At 37.4% G+C, this 20541-nt stretch overlaps 1 protein-coding gene across 1 annotated transcript in view; it reads right to left on the bottom strand.

Annotated features, from left to right (window-relative positions):
- snx29 (sorting nexin 29) overlaps window positions 1-20541 on the bottom strand; it is a 103880-nt gene that overhangs the window by 50109 nt on the left and 33230 nt on the right. Inside the window, exon 15 of the mRNA XM_057357802.1 lies at window positions 5699-5805. Coding sequence (XP_057213785.1) covers window positions 5699-5805 — 107 coding nt within the window. The remainder of the gene's footprint in view (window positions 1-5698; window positions 5806-20541) is intronic.

Here is a 20541-nt window from a genome sequence, read left to right as displayed (position 1 = left end):
ACACATACGGCTTGTAGTATTCCCATTCATCACATTTATACATCTTTGCCCCCATTTTCAAATAGGACATTAAAAAATGGAAATTAATTGGAAGCGTCAAGAAACCCAATTAATTTTCTGCAAGGAATCGAGCTAATCAGTTTGTTGTTCAGTAAGCAAAAAGCACACCGCGTCCTTCCTTTCCGACCAGCGCTGCCGTGTGCTACAACTCGGAAATGATCTAAACAGGCGACAGGTTCACGCACTTTAGACAGCCTATCAAACCTCATTAGCGCCAATCCACACGTGTCATTGTATCTGTAATTATGGGCTGCCCCGGCACTCCGACTCAGATATATCGGGACACCATATTCCTCAATTACTCCCAGTCATTTTCATGAATGAAAGAAAAACAATTGCGTGGAAAACAAACAACATGCAAGTACAGCATCACAAAAATAAGTTCGAGCAGAAATGGGAAAAAATGTCTAGAAGGGAGAAGCATGTGTGCATTTTCATAATAATCTGCCAAGAACCGCGATAAGAACGAGAAGATGGGAGGCGTTAAATGAGAGGAGTGTTAGATGAATCGCAGGGATTCGGTGGTTCATTATTTCCACCTGGTTTATGTGCCAGACGCTTTTGTAGATAAACAGCAGCGGAGGAGATATTATATTTAGCGAATGACAAGTTTGCCAGATGCTTCGCTGATTTACAGCTTGTGAACTGCATTCGAATGAAATTAGACTCCAAACTAATTAAAAACTTTACAAATTTAAGCTGCTTTGTGGCTTAGAGATATTTACGCAATGTCACACAAGCAAGAATACAAAAACTACTGGGAGTGTGACACTCCTTTAATTTTGGAGTACCGAAACTGTTATCATCATTTTGTATCCAGGTGGCTCCCAGACGCGGGCTCTGCTTACAGCTCGTCTGCACTGCTGTCAATGCGCAGATACAAATGCTGAGCCAAGTGTCCAGAATAAAAACAGACTTGGTCAAAAAGGGAGTGGGGAGATGGGGAAGTGTGGCCCGATGGAGCTCTTATATCCATAATTGGATCTGAAACAAGTTGGAGAATTGAGCTTAGAGGACAGGCTTAGCAAACACAAACAGACTTGAGGTGTCAGAGATGCAGAGCGAGAGAGAAGTGGGAGGGGACTGAATGTGTGACAGTCAATGTGCTGTTATCACTTTAGTTCCCAAGCAAACGCTTGTTGACGGAAAGAGAGTTTGGCAGGGAAAGCTAGATCCTAACCGATGGATAAAAATGCAGCAGGGATGAAATAAGAATGGGAAAATCGACAGGGACACAGTTACAGTGTAAAAGAAAACCAGAAAATGTACTATAGGAGTAATGGAGAATGCAAGCTTTTAAAAACAGTTCGAAATCGAGCAGCGTTCGTTATCACAATATGTTTGCTATTGGTGTTCATTACCCAAAATACATCAAACCAAGCTAATGAACATCACACCTCATTCTCATTCAGTGTAATGCACAATTACAACCCCATTAGATATACAGTGCTTGAAAAATGTATCAGACCACCACCACCCAATGTAAGGTTTGTGCCACAGCTGCCCTAAACTAACAGTATTAGTGATTACCAAAATCATTTTTATGTTTCTGTAATGGTTAATCCACCAGTATGTGTAAGCTCTTTAGTCACAGGAGTATTTTTATTGCTAAAATATCATTATAGTTGTTATCCATTTTCTAATTTAGAGGCAGAAGAGATATTATTGTTTTACTGAATGTACAACTTTGAAAACATTTCTCTTTATTGAAATCAAATCAAATATTGGCCTAAAAATGATTGGAAAAAATAAAAGGTCCTGTGTGTGAAATTTAGCGGCATCTAGCGGTGATGTTGCGAATTGCAACCAACAGCTTCAACGTGAAAGGGGACCCACGGTGTATGTAGATAGAGATAGCTCATTCTAAAGTAATAAAAACAGGTACACCTCTGAAGACATAGTTATGTATTTTATATTGCACGTCTGTCAATAGATCCTCCTTGATCTCACACATCGCACCTTTAAACTAAATGAAAAATTGAAATGTTGTCTCAGAAATAAACTGAAATAAGTTTGAGGCACAAGAATTATAGTAATAAACCAAAACTAAAATAAATAAAAATTATACAGCAACATAATAATAAACAAAAAATAATAAATTGACAAAAGCATAAATATATATATATTATAAAAATATAACAACAAAATCTATTTTAAAATATTAATAAAACTAAAAACAAAAATATAATAACTCTGTTTTGATGGTTGAATTTCTGACTTCTGAGTGACGCATTTACTTGGAAATACTTTACTAAATGACAATAACATTTTAAGTTTAAAATAACTTTTAGACGAAATCCTAAAATATTTGTGTTTATTATGACAGGTTATATAATAAATTTGCTAGGCACTGTATGTTTTCATTGGATTAGCCTATCTGAATTACCTCTGAGTTCACCAACATTTCCTACATCCCCTACAACACTGCACAATGTTGTGTCAGAATGTTAACCAATCAACTGTAAGCTTAAGGCGTAAATGATAATAAACATGGGTGATTTAATGAATTTAATAAATCCACTTTTTATTAGGCCAAAATAATTCCTCAAGATTATGCCATTACAATTGTTTTAAACCTGCTCTCGTTTTATGAGTATGAGAGTAATAAGATCTGATGTAAACTTCAAAAGAAGAAAAAAATTATATGAGTTCGCAATTCACATTCATTCCCTCAACCACTTTAAATTGTACATTTCAATCAATTGAGAACTCTGATTCAAAGCTTGCACTATCAACCAAAAATATAAGTACAGAAGGCCCTGCATGGCGAATCATCAAAAAGCTAAAAAATATTGAGATATCATTTTTCCTAAACAGCCCACCTTTAAAGACAGCTTACTTAAAGTCAAACTTGTGCCACGGGGTGTGAACACTACTGTATGTAAATGTGAATGAACATTTTCAGACAGTCTGAAGTGACACCGCTTCACATTCACAGTGTTGGAATCACACAAACCACCAGACTGGAGCAAAAACAGTCTTCCTCTACCGCCGCACTGAAAACAATGAGATCTGGTCTAATAAACAGAGTGGGTGTGAAGATTGAAGACTGGGGAAGCAGTTAACACGCAAACCCCTGTGCTGATCATTCACCACATCTTTAAAGGAGTCCTATTGCACGGCTAAAACGAATATTATTGTTTGTTTTAGATGTAACGTAATGTGTATACACCATTTAAAGTTTAAAAAACGTTGTATTTTCCACATACGGTGCATGTTTGTATCTCCTCTTTGCCCCGCCTCTCTGAAACTCGTTGATTTTTTACAAAGCTCATCGCTCTGAAAAGCGAGGTGTGCTATGATTGGCCAGTTCACCAGTGCGTAGTGATTGGTCAAATACTGCAAGCATTTCACGGAAATGTAACGCCTCTTACCATATTCGGAACATCAGGTTCCAAAGCAATTGTACTGACAGGCGATACAATGAGATTTACAATTACGCCCACCTTAACTACGTGTAGATTTGGGCGGTCTTAGTCAAATCATGTTACGAAGTTACGTAGATTCGCCGGGGTGTGGTTACACGAGGCGTTTCAGGCAAGTCTGGTTGAGCATTCGCTTTTAGATAGAATGCATCTTTTGTTCCCACACTTTCATTTGTGCATTTGTACTTCCGCCATATGACCCCTTTAATGAAAACTCGCATCAAAGAGCGATTTCAAGCAGATCTCTTCTGAACAGACCGGTTCTCCAGACTTTAAAATATCTCCAAGAGGTGGGCTTCACGTTATTAATCACAGTCATTGAGACAGGAAGAGGGAGAATAAAGTTAATGAAATCCTGCCCCTTGTACCAGAGAAAAATTGCAGTAATCGTAGGTTTGGATGCTGCATTTACAGAACTGCAGAATCGGTGGATGTACTATCACAAAACAACAACAATTTCTGGTCACTTGTTTAATTGTATGTTGTTGTTCATGTATATCATTTGTTTCCACTCATGGTTGGTTAAGACAACCCAGCACTGGGTCATTTTAACCCAGCAGTGTGTTCCGTCCAATATTTACCCAGCTTCTACAAAGAGCCATTTTAAAAGTCATAAAATACTTGACTAAAATAAATATGCAGTAAAAGTTTATATCATTCAGCACCTTCAGTTTGCAGCAACATTCTGGACGCAGATCTCCAGACACAATCCATTCCAATGTTTCCCCTGTCCAGCAGAGATCAAAGCAAAACATGCAGTCTGAACACGCTCCAAGCCTAAAGTCCCACTGGGTCATTTACTGGTGTGTGGCAGTGTTGCACAGCCACTGAGATAGAGGCAGAATATCCCATAGTGATAATATGGAAGCAGGGCGAGAGTGAAAGCGTGTGGGTGGCAGAGAGATCCTCTGGTGCCGTTTCATAGGAATGATGAACTCTTCAATCGTCTCATACATTTAAGACGACACATTTACTGTGTTTCTGGCAGATGTGAAACATACTAGAAAAGCTTTTCGTACAAAGACTCCTCGGACTGTTGTGGCGGTATAGAAGTATAGTGAAGTCAATTATTTGACTAGATTTATAGACATAAACACTGGTCTTTATATCATAACTCACGACTGAGATGCCATTGATTTTAGTTTGCAAAGCAGCACGGCTTTGAAAATATGAATTTAGTTTCATAAATACACCACGAATGTAATAAATCTTCCATTTGGTTCATATTCACTGCTGCTGTTGTAGAAAGCAAAATAAATATCCTGTATTTGTCAACAGAGAAAAATCGCAAGTGTTTTGCATAGCCGAGCAGGAGATGAGAGGGATGTCTGTGTGCCAACCAAAACCAAAATTAAACACTGCTCTCTATTTAACTGTTAAAGGTGTATGAAATTTAGCGCCATCTAGTGGTGAGGTTGTGAATTGCAACCAACGGCTCACTCCACCCCTCCCTTTCGAAAGCACTATGGCAGCTGACACAGTACTGAGATGTTGTCACGTTTTTGCTTCTTTGCCGAAGGAGATAAAGTATTTACAAAACGCGCTCTGTAGAGCAGTTTGTCCGTTCAGGAATACTGTAGAAACAACATGGTGAATTCCATGCAAGGGGACCAGCGGTGTACGTAGACAGAAGTAGCTCATTCTAAGGTAATAAAAACATGCGCTTCATTATGTAGGGCCTATAAATACCTCTGAAGACATAGTTATGTATATTATATTGCATTTCTGTCAATAAATCCTCCAAAAATTACACACTGAACCTTTAAAACTAAGAAAATGAGCCCATAAATACCGAAATTGAAATGAGCCTGAAACATATAAGTTAAAGGACGCTGCACACAAGTAGCTTTAGAAATCATTTCCAGAAATAAAGAACTTTATGAATGTATGAATTATTCATAAGCATTCATTATCAATTGTCCAGGCAGTTCTGTAGATGTTGCTCTGTTGGACTCATCACGCATTTATGGCAATGAAAGACCTTTTTCAAATTAGTGTCATTTTCAAAATGAACCTCGAGTGTATTACGTGATGCTCTAAACAAGCTATATGCGTCACCTTCATAAAAGCAACAAACCAAATGCTGCAAGAAAACTGAGCCGATATTAAAGTCATTATTATTCACCACTGACATCAGTAAAAAAATGATTTTAGGTTGGTTTATTATAAGGCTGAGGTTAGAATTTGCAGGGGAAACGACAGAAATTACTCACTTCGATGAGTTTACGCTCGTAGTTGGAAGCCAGTTCCTCTACATCAGCCATAGACTTGTTCTGTGTGGCTGGAGGCGGACCGTCGCTATTCGTCTGAATGATTAATGCTGTGGAAGAGAGAACAAAATGTAACAAGCGTTAGAAAAAGAATTCAAACGAAAAAATACAACACAGGCCTTCATATTTTTAAAAGAAGGATGGGAAAATGACACATGATGAACAATACGCAAACACGACCACAGTATTTCATTTTTCTCAGTTTTGAAAATACAGTGTCAATTGTATTTGTGTACATAAAATGTAAATGTAATTTACAAGTACACATAATAAATTGTAAATGTACATAAATAACTACTGTACCAAAGCCATTCATATCTGTAACTTCCCAATGAGATGAGGTCTAACATTTCAACCTGCGGCCAAACCAATAGCATAAGCTCAGAGTTATACTTCCTGTTTGACCAACAAATGGAAGACATTAAACACTTCTTGGGCCCCATTGACTACCATAGTAGTTTTTCTTTTCTTAATATGGAAGTCAATAGTGCCCCAGAACTGTTTGGTTACAAATGAGATGAGCAAATGATGACAGAATTGTCATTTTTGGGTGAACTGTCCCTTTAAAATGGGGTAAAACAATCAAATCTGAGTTTCTTGTTCACACCAAAAAACGTGTGCTTTCTTAAATGCTGCAGTACTGTAGCCTCCCGTGTAATCTAGTTTCAGTAAAGCAGCCTGTGACGGCTGAAATGTTAAACTTATAAGCAGCAGGAAGAAATCTTTCGGCAATTGAAAACGCAATTAAAATCAGCACCTTCTCGCACTGCGAACGTCGCCTGAGGCACCACGGGCCAACGGAAACCAGCAAAGCAATAAGAACACAAATCAACCCCGGACCTGGCCGCCGTTCAGCGGAACAGCTGTTAGGTTCTCTCCCAAGAGAGAAGTAAATCCGCATATGTATAGAAATGGAGAGGGAGAGATTGATTTCAGGTGCAGCGATTGGTGGATTAGACAGCACGGGACTGGAGTTAACACCGACCGGCTGATAGAGGGTTGACCGCATCATCGGCACAGCGGAGATATGCACGCAAAGGCTCCATAGGGCGCATATCTGCCGGGGTAACGATGGAGCGGAGGAGGTGGTGCTCAGCTAAAAAAGTTTCCCATAAAGCCAGGAATAAATCTACCCAGTACAAGTCAACAGTCCTGAACATTATCACCTCACCCGCACACAGCCGCCCGCCATTTCAGCGCTGAGTCTTATCTGTGCTCTGCCAACAGTCTACACATCCCACTAACTCACACGCCACTACTGTCAGCAAGAGTTGACTGGACTCGCATTACCTCCAATGTGCCGCTCAACCTTGATTTCTGTCGACCACAGTCACGGCTGACAGCATTAATAATACATGCACTTATATAGCGCTGGTGCGTGTGAGGTTTCTCACACTGGGCCACCATTAAATTGGTCCATGCTACGGTTTGTTATAGTCCTGTGGAGCCAAATGAAAAACTTGTTGTGTGTAGGATTATTCTGTGCCAGCCAGAAATACACATAATAAAATTGGACCTTATTTTTCGTTTATTTATGTTGCATGCTGCAAAAATGTATTTGTTTTGGGGCGTCGGACAAGTTTAATTGCCTATAAAGATAAAAAACTGCCCCAGAATTGGGAAAAAAATGAGATTGTAAGGACTGCCTGAGGTGCTGGTGTAGGTTATCATTAAAGGGATACTTCACCCAAAAATGAACATTCTGTCATCATTTACTCGCCCTTAATTTGTTTCAAACTGTATACATTTCTTTGTTCTGTGATCACAAATGAAGATATTTTGAAGAATGTAGGAAATCGAATCGTTTTGGGGCACCACTGACTACCATAGTGGTAGTTTTTCTTACTATGGTAGTCAATGGTGACCCCTAAAAGTTTGGTTACAAACATTCTTTCAAATATCTTTTTTGTGTTCATCAGAACTAATGTATACAACAACCTGAAGGTAAGTAAAATAATGAAAGAAGTTTCATTTTTAAGATTTAATATACATATGTGATGCAATCTGGGAAAACCCAACACATGGTGAAATTTGACATATTACAGATGTTGATACCATATGGAAGCTGGGTTCAAGTCCTTTCCAAAACTGTTTTTATTTTGTTCATACCTTGTATGTAATGAAATTTGTGGTTATCCGAAGTTAGCTGATCGCTGTGTTTTTCAGAAGCGGAATTTTGAGAAAAACATGTTTCGAGTTGGGCGATGAAAATAAAATGCACAACAGTCAAGTATCACAAGTACAAGTCACTTTACATACTCTATTTACAATTTAATATATATAAAAACATTCCCTAGTGTTATAATACATCAAAAATATGGTATGAACTGAACTGTTTGAATAAGTACACGTTTGAAAGTAATGCATAGCGTTACACCTATACGCACTAAATGCCAAAAAAATTAATAATAATTGGCGGCCTCTTATCTTGTTCAACAGCTATATATAGGAAATATGAACTGACATCTGCTTTCATTAAGAACCTCATGATTATTCAAATAATCCAATATGATTCAGGAAAGGTGGATTTTTAAAAAAAAGTATGTGCACACATCTTTTAAAGATATGAATAAAGACATGCAGGATATTAAAGCCCACCCTTGAATACATTTGTGGGAGTAAATGTACACTATATGCATTGATAGACATATGGAAACGAAGTCCCTGCTGATGTGATGAAGATAGAATAAAAAAATATACACAGACTTAATGAGAGTGTTGATCAAACTAATCTCCGTCTATTTTCCCATCATGCACCAGTCACTTCCTGCGAGACAGCTTGAGATAACAGCAGCGTATCATTCCATCAACAATCTTTACTAAGTACAGGATGCAGTCAATCTGAAGCCCGGACGTGAAATTGCATACTAACACAGAAAATCTTGGAGAGGGCAAACGCAGAGTGGGTTTTAAAGAATAACCATAGAGAACTTTGCTCACAATCCTTAATCTTACACATTTGAGCACCTTCATCTGACCTCAATCTGACTTGAGAGAGATTATACAACAAAAAAATTATAAAATAAGTAACGGTCAAAAACACGGTCACTGTCAGATTACAACGTTCTGCTTTTCTCTTTGAAGTAGTGACCTTAAAACTAAAAGTTAAGGGTTAATCTTTCCCTGTATTTTTTTGTTTTTCACGGCAATTGTTACCATTTCATCCTTATACTTCACTATTTTCCCGTCGCATCCACTTTGTGAAAACAAAATCCTTGACGCAGTTCAATCCAAATATGTCGCGAACAACTGCTTTTATCACCAGCTGGTTTCTCTCACATCAAAGAAAGGGCATTGGGTGTGCGATTAGGCCCTTCTATAAAAAAGCAGACGTTGGAAATTAGAACAAGTATCAATAAATGAGTAAAGCCTGATAACAGTAATGCCACGCGTCTAACAGGAAGCGATAAAACAAGATTAATGAGGAAGGGGTCAGAGATGTTTGTTTGGCTGGTGGTGATGCTGAGTCTCACATCATCAACACAGATATACATTTGGCAAGGGTTGGCTGAGCGACGCTGCTAAAATGCAAATACTGTGCAACATCCACAACAACAAAGAGATTTCACTACTGTTGGAGTTCCTTTTTATAGTCTGATGGTAAAGCCGTCTTACAATAGATCATAAGGGGATGGAAAGATGGCGGTGTTTGATCAAGAAATCCCTTTCTTTAGCACTGGGGTTGAAATAACCCAGTCTGATTCAGCTTGTAATCTTACAAGAACTTTATTTTGAGAATCCTGATTCTGTTCTTCATCATTAAGCCAATTTATGCGATAAATAAAGCAAAAACATGAGCAAAAAACTAACATATTTAAAGAGTACATAACTAGGGATTTTTAAGGTCCTACTTTGGTTTATGGAGTGTCCAACAACAAGTTTATGTACATAGAAGGTGTAAAAACACTATTATTTCGTAACAATAGGTAGTTATTCTTACCTTACTTATTGACTGACTCTCAAATGATGCGTTCCGCGATTCATCTGTCTAATCCCCTCCTTTCCGCTAGCCTAGTCTGATCTGATTGGTCAGATGGTCTAGTCTGCTGTGATTGGTCTACCGCGAATGAGGCTCACTAGCTACAGTGTTTGGGCAGTCCTAGCAAAACGTAGGCGGGGACTATATGTAGTGACGTAAATCCGTGGCGGTTGGTGAATCGGATTAGGGACGACTCGTTTGCGTGATTCAGAGTCGACTCCCTTTTTTCAAAGCCAATAACTTTGTTATTCATTCACCTTCGGATTTACAATTTGGCAATCTGAGTAAAATTGATAATTTCTATATCTTTGAGTAGCATCTAAAATAAAGCACATCAAACAAAACCAAGACTTTTTTAGAGGTGCACCGATTGACCGGCAAGAGATCGGAATCGGCTGGTTTTTCGTATGATCGGTCCGACCGGTGACCGGCCGGTCAGTCTCACGTCCTGCCGATTCCAAGCCGATCTTCTGTTTCCCGTGATGCGGGCAAAAACGTCACAGCCGTCAGTACACTCAAAGCCGCAAGTAAACATGTAAACGTGCGCGCGCACAGCATGTCTTTCACGGCTCGTTTATACTCGCATGTGGGTCCACCGGACCGCGAGTCTCTGCTGACTGACGCGCATCTCTCATATCCGGTCACTGCACACGCACCATGTACTGTACACACTGTAGTTCATCTCTCGCTGCTCTGTCTACATGGGGTATGTATGCTAACAGTGATGCTATTAGCATCATGCTAAACTCTGACACATGCTAAACTCATGTTGAAGTCCTTCACTCTGTGTAAAACAAACGTAAATTCCATTCAACCTGATTCCTTGTCTTACGTTAAAACTGGTCATTTCACCTAGGTAAAATGACATTCAACACGACTTCTACTTGTTTTTAAAAATTCAAAATATAAAAAAATGAATAAATCAACCAATATATGTGATGTATATCTGATTGAGTTCTTTACTAACACAAAAAACTGCAAATACATATACATCTTTAGAGTAGAATTCACTCATAAGATTTTTTAACTTTTTTATTGAAGTTGCAGCAAAATCAACCCACTTCTTTTAATCCTACAGACACAAGATAAAGACAATTTATTTTACATTTCAGAAAAAATGAAATAAAGCAATGTTAGTTTCATAAACGGAAACAGACGAGAATAAAGTTGAAGTATTTTATTGTTATCTTAGACTTTTGTGAGATGAGTACAAAAATGAAAAAAGTAAATTAAGTGACATGTTTAGTTATATTTTATTATTTGTACTTCTTTTCAGTCACAGACTTATTCAATTTAAGAGTTGTTTGGGAAAGAGAAGATTCTGTTATTTAATGCAGCTTGGAGAACTGCATTTAGGGAAATTGTAATGTTCAATCATTTGTTCAATGAAAATAAAAAAAATGTGTATTGAAGAAAAGTTAATATGGTTTTATATACAGTATACTGTCAATTATATTTTGTGGATAGAAAATCGGAATCGGCAAAAATTGGAATCGGCAGGTTTCACTTGTAATAAAACCGGAATTTGCAAAGAAAATTGCAATCGGTGCATTTCTAAACTTTTTCCTTTGGGATGTCTAACCACAGCAGATATCTTTCAAAACACTGAAAACAAAACCAGACAAAACTACCCATAATTTCTCTTCACTTCAGATTTGTACAGATCTTTACTATGAATCTTAAAAAGTATCCCTATTTGTAAAATATAAAGCATTCCTCATTATCCACATTATCATCAAAGCCATAAGTATCGTGACCTGAAAATGTCGCCTGCACTGACAACACAACCAGTGTTTGTTGGGGTTCATTAATGGTGAAATTCTGAAAACACCATAGTACAAATAAGACCCAAGCTCGAATCGTCCGTAATTGAGATTCAAATTATATTCCTGTAACCTTTAGTGGCCTTAATAACCCGTGATTCATTCACCGTGTCTCTGTTGTGTCATTAAAAAAGTCATGAGGTAGACACAGTTCCCCCACTAGTGCTTTTTGGTTTTTTAGTTCATTCTGGGCCGTTTAAGGATGGGGGGTGAGATGCTTGTTGTTATTTGCTGAAAGATCCTTTATTGGACACTCAACACTCTAATTCCAGTCAGTGTAATTGACTGCCATTTCTAAAAGTCAATCTAATTGCTTTTTGGTTATTGTGTTAATAGTCTTGACAGCGGTTAAGGGAAATGCCCCTCCCCATGAGAGGGACCGGAGCCTACAGACGATTAATTTGCTTTCCCGCCATAATTAAATGCACCGCGCCTGATAAACCTGCAGATGACTAATGAGAAATGTTAAAGTAGGTCAAATCAATTATTTCAACACGCAGCCACCAAAAAAACACTAGCAAAAAAAAAACATAATATCCACCAGTCTCGTGAGGCAAAATTAGGCAAGTTTTTCAACATGGCGAGGTAGTTTTATACAGCGTCTGATACTAATCATGGCTTCGTGCCTGTCAGGATTGATGGCTAGGAGAGAATGTGGGAAGATGCGTTCAATCTTCATCCCAGAAGAAAAACACAGCGTATATAATGGCACTGCGCGCAAGATGATTCAAGTGAGAATATGCAACACAATATCTCAGGAATTCGTAACTATCTTACAAGGTGGCTAATTTTTGTGAATTACATTTTAGTATGATCGACTTATGTCAAGTAATGTTTAGGGGTGGGGTTAGGGAGGGGCTTCAAGATTCACGTCATATGAATTCATGTGAGTTAGCATAGCATTAGCAATTAGAATTAGCATTGTTGTATTCTGAAATCAGCTACCAAAAGAAAAAAGTTGCTGTATGATGCATTCTTCAAGTTGTCAACTCTGTAATATGGAAATATCTGTAAGCTATACAGAACGAGTATATAAAATAAGACTTAAGTAAGAAGCTACACACTTGCTGAAGTTTTTTGTTTGCATACAGGAACGCGGTTCAAACCCTTCAGAAAAAAGTTGTGTTATGACAGTAGGGTTATTCAAAAGTTAGGAATTGTGTTCGCTCGCGAGCCTTCCCCCCAAAAAATAACAAATAAAACACAATACAGTCACATTAAAATGTAAAGCCACTGCTTTCATAAATAAATAAGCAAACACAAGCTTAAAGAATATAAAACACATATTAAAGGAGCAGTTCATCCAAAAATGAAAATGCTGTCTTCTTTTACTCACCCTCATATTATTTCAAATCTGTTTAAACTTCTATGTTCTGATGAACAAAGAGAAAGATATTTGGAAAAATGCTTCTAACCAAACAGTTCTTGGCCACCACTGACTACCATAGTAGGAAAAATAGCTTTATAAATGTCTTTGTTCTGTTGAACACAAAATAAGATATTTTGAAGAATGTAGGAAAGCAAACAGTTCTGGGGAACTGTCATTTTCCCTAGTCAATGGTGGCCTACTGTTTCATAACAAAGATTCTTTTAAATAGCTTTCTCTGTTTTCATGAGAACAAAGACATTTATACAGATTTGGAACAACTCGGAGGTGAGAAAATGATGACAGAATTTTTATTTTTGGGTGAACTATCCCTTTAAGTTTGCAGTTGATTACTACATTATTGATTTCCTTCATCTATTGTGTTTTGAACTAGGGCGTGAAAAATTAGGTATTAATGATCTCCAGTATTTATTAAAAGACCGGAAACGCACAGTAAAATCAGAAGAAATGGGCTGAGTGGGTATGCATATGCGAATGTTCCCTTTTCCTTTTAAATAGTTAATGAGAGAAAGCCTTTCATTTCAAATAGGCAAGATGTCCCTGATAGAAAATTTAAGAAAAAAAGAATTGTCATCTCTGCACTCCATTAGCAAGTGTAATTTAGATATTTCCTATTAGGAGTCTTGGGAAGTACAGAGTAGGATTTGCTGGCACAGGGACCCAGTGTTAGTCTGATGCCATCACACTCTATCATGAGAACTTGCAGTCTGACACTGGGGCACAATGGCCTTCACCCACGGCCAGCGTTCATCACTAGGGACCGAGAGTCTCTGAAGAGAGCTGAAAATGAAATCTACAGGAGAGGCCGTTGGTGTACCACCTCTGACACAAAGTAAAATTGCAGGCTCCTGCTGAGGACAGTGATACAGTACATCAGACATCAGATAGGTGATTTCTGGTTATGAGATAGAAATGAATTACAACCCACATGCACTCAAATCAGCTTATGGAAAAACCATACTGCACAACAATAAAAATCAAAGCTGTGCTTAAGTGTAATTATTATACACTGGTTGTGTAGTACTTGATTCTGATTTAATTATGAGTTTGTACGGTCAATCACTTTTGTGTAATGACTGCTAAACTGTATATTTGGCCCCTGTCTATGGCAACAAACAGTGCTCCTTTCCAAATTGATCTCACAGGAATTGGTAACTATTTTATGAGGCAGCTAATGGGTAACTCCATTATTATGGATGTGACATTTTCAGTCAAAACTTGAAATTTAAATTCTCAGAGAATGCATGTATTACCGGCAGGGGCGTAATTTCCATTGGGGACAGGGGGGACATGTCCCCCTCACTTTTCAAAATCCTGTTCGTGTCCCCCTCACTTTTAAACTTGTTTGTATTGATTTTTTAACCACACGCCGTCATCGCAATGGAGAAGTACTAGGACTGAGCAGGAAACAGAGAGTCTGCCTGTGTCGATGCGCACATCGCGTGCACACTCTAAAAATAGATCACTGAAAGATTGTTTTCAATCATTTGGTTTTGATTAGAATTTAATAGAAATTAGTTTTTACGTGGTCATTGTTTCGGTAGGCCATGTAAAGTTATTTCCTTATAATGGACTTCTATGGGGAAGAAACGCATAACGCGTGATTTCGTTCAATAAGGATTCGTTCTTTTAACAGCAGTTAGTGTTTATGACAAGGCTTGACAGAAACGTGGGCTTTCCTGGTCGTTGTTTAGGTTCATTAAACCTTGTTAAGCATTTTAGAAAGTCATCAGGCTCGTCTCATTCCGACCGCAGATTCAGGTTTACAAGCCATGTTTTCCTCCGTTTCTCAGTCAATACTCGCATTTTTCCCCTTCATGAACATCAAATTTTGCTACACGATAAAAACACCTTTTGGTTTCATGGTTTAATCAATTTAAACAATCAAAAACAACGCAAAACATAGGTATTTTGAATTTGTGATAGGAACAAAATTAAAAACATTTTCCCCCATTTTGTGTCCCCCCCACTTCTAAAAACCAAAGTTACACCCTTGATTACCGGTATTTTGAATCATCCGTTTATACTTTATTAAACCCATAATGATGGAGTCCAGACATCAGAAAAAAACAGTCTATACATGAGTTTTCCATTTTAAAAAGAGAAAAATTCATGTGTTATGGATGTTATGGAATATCCAACAAAGGAAGAAGGAATGGCTTTTCATAGACAACAAAATAGTTCCTTTTTTTAATATTTATGTACCCATTATGAGGAATATAGACCATTATGAATGTGACAATTCATTTACCAGACTATGGAAAACTATGTTTTAAAAACAAAGAAGTGCTTTAAAAACTTTAATGGAGATTTCACGTGGGTATTTAAACCACCAAATATTGACATCTGACCTATCAGTATGGTGAAAAAAACAGATATTTTCATTTTAAGCTTGACATTTGCATCAAATTGCCCTAATTCAAATAAATGTGTATAATGTGAATCACAAAAAATATACAATTATTGGGAAAAACAATAATGAATCCTCAACACTAAACCTAAAGAAGCAAATCGTACAAGAATATACAAACGAGATTATACAAATTCATACAATTGAACCTTCACATAAAATAGTTACAAATTGCTGTGAGATTGTTTTACTGTCATGTCAGTTTTATTTCTGTGGTTTCACCGTCTTGCAACTGACTGGTCTCGGAGGGTTTCATTATTCACTTCAACACAAATATGCCTATAAAGTTTATAAAACCTTAAAAAAGGTCACCTGGAGCACGATAATAAAAAGAAAACATCAATAAGAAAATGTGTTAGATATTAAAAATAACATGTATATTTACATAGTAATATTGGTGCTGTCTTTGTCATGCTGATTGTTTATTGCATTTTCTGTGTTTTTGATAGCAGGTACTTCAAGTTTCTCTACAAGCAAGATGATAAATAGAGATGCACCGAATGTTCGTCAACCGAAAAAAGCAAACGTGTGACGTGTGATATGATCAAGCAGCAACCAGCGCAGACAGAGCGATGCGCGCGCTTTATTAATTCAGCAAACGTGTCGGTAGTGTGTGGAGCATTTAAGTGTCAGAGACAGACACAGCACCGGAGTAAATTTCTGAATGAAAGCGTCTTTACCGGTCGGTAACTTGTGTACTTGAACTGGAGCGGGCAGTCTGACAGTAGCCCCGCCTCTCGCGACATCCTTTGACATCATACAGTGGTCGCGTGCACACAGTTCCCTGTACTAAACAACTTGTCAACTTGTCAAAGTATGTTCTGTGCATCCCTGCCACTAGTGCACCTTCTGAGAGAACAGTCAGCTTTAGTGGGCGAAGTTTGGAGGAGTGACGTGAACTGTAATGGTTGTCAGTCAGAATTGCTTGCATGGATGTTTTTTTTCTTTAAACCATTTTGCAATGGAATTTTCATTTCAGTGCATCCCTAATAATAAATTAAAATCTATATTTCATGTCCATAAATTTATGTTTTTAGTAGGCAGCCGAGTAATTGTTTATTGTAGGCCATTATTGCAAAATGAACACTTTCAGGGTGACAAGACTGATGTCCTGACCATCCTGTTGGCTTTTTTTTATCTGATCAAGGCCACATTTTATGTGGTATTTCACTTCTCCAGATAGCATCATATATGATCTTGTGAGCATTTTCATCTTGTGAAACCTGAATTAAGATACCAGCATATTGACAATGACACCATTACCTGAATGTAGTCTCAAAAACTGCTGTGCAAGCAGCCACCTCACGTCTCATTTCCAAAATAACTTGCAATTTAAATCTCACTATCATGTTCAATCAAAGATGCCATGTAGCCGTTATTTTCATCGCCTTAATCAAACTAATAAAAACACAACATGTCAAGCAGAAAGATGAAGGAAAATGTGTAAATCTCCGGGTTCCACGACTGGTAGAACATGGTGCTAAAAATGTCATAATTCCAGGGAATGGACAAAGATAAAATATGGACATTGAATGCGTCACTTTGAATAAAAATGTCTGCCAAATGCATACACGTAAATGTATAACGCATTTAAAGGTGCAGTTTGTAATAATTTTGCAGTAAAATATCCAAAAACCACTAAGCTATTGTTACATATTTTGTTCAGCTGAGTACTTATATCAAATGTTTCCAACTACTTGTAAATCGTGAGAAAATTCTAAACAGTGACACCGGGTTGTGCAGTCGCCTGTCAATGGCGTCATATCCGCGTTCCCCTTTGTTACCGCCTTTACTGACGTAGAAACCACATGACAGCAGTGTCGTGGACAAATGTGGCAGTAGTTTCTAGCGTCTAGCAAGCCACTAGCTTGTTTCGAGCAGTCACTTATTTATGGACCACAATTATTCGCAACAATTATAAAACTTTACCTCATCCGCTAACATGATTTCTCTTTCCCGTCTGATTGATGGCCATCAGCGGTGGAGTTGAAGACAACAGATCCCATCATTCCATGCTCCTTCACAGCGTCACCAAGCTACGGCATTGTTGTTGGTTTGATCATGCGCCCTCTAGCTGCGTTTTTTTACAAACTGCACCTTTAAATTAATATTTTTAAAATTTAAATGTAATAATTTTCTATTGTCAAAATCTGAACTGACGCAAAGTGGACCTTCAGCCATCCATTAAACATTTCCTGAGCACAATTTTCCATTTTAAATCTCTATGAATAACCGACAGTGAGGTTATCACAAAGCAACCCCTGAGAAAGATGCTATTCCATGCAATTTCACTGAGAATGACTCTTTTCATGTGGAGAGATTACAGTCCATCCCCTCGACCACGAGCAGGAAACGCATCAGAGCATTTTTATGTGATACTTTCTATATCCAGAGGGCTTCGGCACTGAACGCACTAATCTAAAAATGTCATATAGAGGAAGCGTATGGCCCTCGTAATTACCACGCCTGTGTGGGCCTCTGACATCACTACTCCATATGCCGTGTGCGTATCATTGCGAAGAATCTGTCACTGCAGACTAATAACAGTGGCTGCAAGACAAAAAGAAATGAAAGAAACTGTTCTGCAAATTGACAGACAATTCTGTCTTTGTTTACTCATCCTCAGTTTGTTCCATGTGGTGTGCGGTTTTGTCAAACACAAGATTACAAATGATTAAAGAATTGTTATGCGGCTCTTACAATGGCACACTATGACAGTTCACAGTGACCAGAAGATCAAGCACGGTACAAATTATGAATAAAAATCAACCAAAAGAGTTATCTAACACAGATCCACACTAGAGTTGGCAAGTAAAGACGCTTCAATATGCATCATTTCTGTCAGCCGTTTATTTATTTTTCGGTTCTTTAAAATGTCATGGCAATGTAGAGGAAAGGCACTGATTTTTTTAAATGGATGGACACAATAAGGTGGAGTCATTTCAGCAGATAACACAACACTATAAAGTTGCAAAAGAAACAAATGCCCACTGCCAAGCAAATACTGCGAGTAAACATTCTCTCTTCTATGAAAAATACAATCTGAAATATGCAACACGACTATCGAATGCTATTGAATCAGAGAGCAGCCAAAGCAGTCGAAAAATATGTTGCCGTTTTCAAGGCCTCGGTTTTCATTAGCTCGTGATTAATCGCATCCAGCATAAATGTTTGTGTTTACGTTATATATACAGTATATATATATATATATATATATATATATATATATATACATATGTCTGTGTACTGTGCATATTAATTTTGTTTTTAAAAACGCATACACATACATGCATATATTTAAGAAAAATATAAATATGAATCAACATTTATATATCATTTAAATTATCGGTAAATATAAATAAATACATTCAGAAATTTCCCCCCAGTTAACTTCCGGTTTGTGTTTGGCTAGTGTCTAATAATATAACTTTATATTTTATTTACTTTATGATAATATTAATTTGTATCATTATTTTACTGTATAATAATTGTATTAAATAAACGATTTGTTGAATTTTGTTGTATGTTCATTTTATTAAATAAACAATTTGTTGAATGGGTCCTGTAGTTCGGTCGCATTTAAAGAAACCGTATGGTACTGTACATTGACATCTAGCGGTTGAGCGTGGTATCGCAGTCTAAATTCAAAATATTGGAGAGACAAGTTTAGCAAAGTAACGGTTCTTCACGGTTTCTTTTGATTCAGAAATAATCTACAGGCACTCTATTGTTTGTGAATGTGTACCGGAAGTTCAGTTGGGGTCACAAAAGTGTGCATGCGCAGTAACGTTTGTTTATGTCGTTAAGATGAAAACGTCTATGCATGTACATTATGTGTTTATAAATACAAAATGAACATGCACAGTACAAAGATATAGATTATGTAAACACAAACTTTTATTCTGGATGTGATTAATCGCGATTATTCATTTGACAGCCCTAGTTTTCATAGTTCACAATACAATTTTCAAATGTATTCGCTTTGGAAAGCATTTTCTTTGACAAACATGCTGGTTCAGAGTAAACGAAAAGCCAAAACGGAGAGAAAAGTTTATTTTTTCCAACAAAAACGTATTGGTGGGGAAAAGAACTAAATGCTATTTTTTTAAGGCTTTAGAAGAGCTTCAAAACTCATATGAACTATATATTTGCATGTACTGTATAGTTGTATTCTATTGTCATTGTGGAGATGGTCTATATACTGCTGCTAAATGACAAGAGCCACCAAGCCATTTTTACTTTTTGTTGTACACAACAAATAACAGAATACGGATTTGAAACAAACTAGTACTTCAACTTTCATTGACTTTGACACATGACAAGTAAAAGCCGCTAATATTCTTCCCTGTTCTTTAAATAGGTTCAAAAGTTCTCATACCTCTAAAACTTCCACATCAAACTGTTGCAATGATGGAGGATGTCAAACTTTTCTGAAGTCTTCAAGGCTGAACAAGGACATTCTCTTACAGGATATGGAGGTAATCTCTTCCCTTGGCATCCATGCAAGTACACAAACAAGCTTCAACATGCATATCCGATTTAATCAGCCGGGAACCTAATTACTGTTCAGATTAAACTGTCATTAGATATTAAGTCACAAGTGGCAAAATGTTAATAAGATAGAGCATTGTGATGCGAACCTTACATCGCTGTTCCCTTACAGTCATATGCTATTTATGATAAATAAGTATGCTAGAATAACAACCATTATTTCGAATGCACCTCATTCCCTACAGATCTCATGCATTTGAACACATCTCGACAACAAGCTGTCTTACATTTCCTGTCTTACAAAGTTAGAATATTTTCCTTGAAAACTCATTACAGACCAATACTAAAAAACAGCACAAGGATAGTATGAACCAAAAATAATAGTCATATTTGAAAAGCCTGTAGGCCTAATGATGCTGGAAGAATTCCTTTCCTTAGTAATAGCGATGGCAGCTGCCGTTTGAGACGCTTATGAGATGAACTCAGCTGGAGCAAACAGATGCGCCAATAGTTCCTGGTTTTGGGTGAATTTATGTCGGATGCAGTGTTGATGAATTTAGAGATGCAAGAAATGATGTGAATCCGTTTGGGGTTGAAAAAATTGACCTCCTCGCCACATGTCAAAGGAAACACTAAAATCCTGAAAGGATAAGAGGTCAGAGGGTCGGCTGCATCAAAACGCACATGAAAAACAAT

This window comes from Triplophysa rosa, linkage group LG18 (assembly GCF_024868665.1).
Source record: "Triplophysa rosa linkage group LG18, Trosa_1v2, whole genome shotgun sequence".
NCBI lineage: Eukaryota > Metazoa > Chordata > Actinopteri > Cypriniformes > Nemacheilidae > Triplophysa > Triplophysa rosa.
Note: the sequence above shows the minus strand (reverse complement) of the source record. Positions and strands in the feature narration are given on the sequence as shown.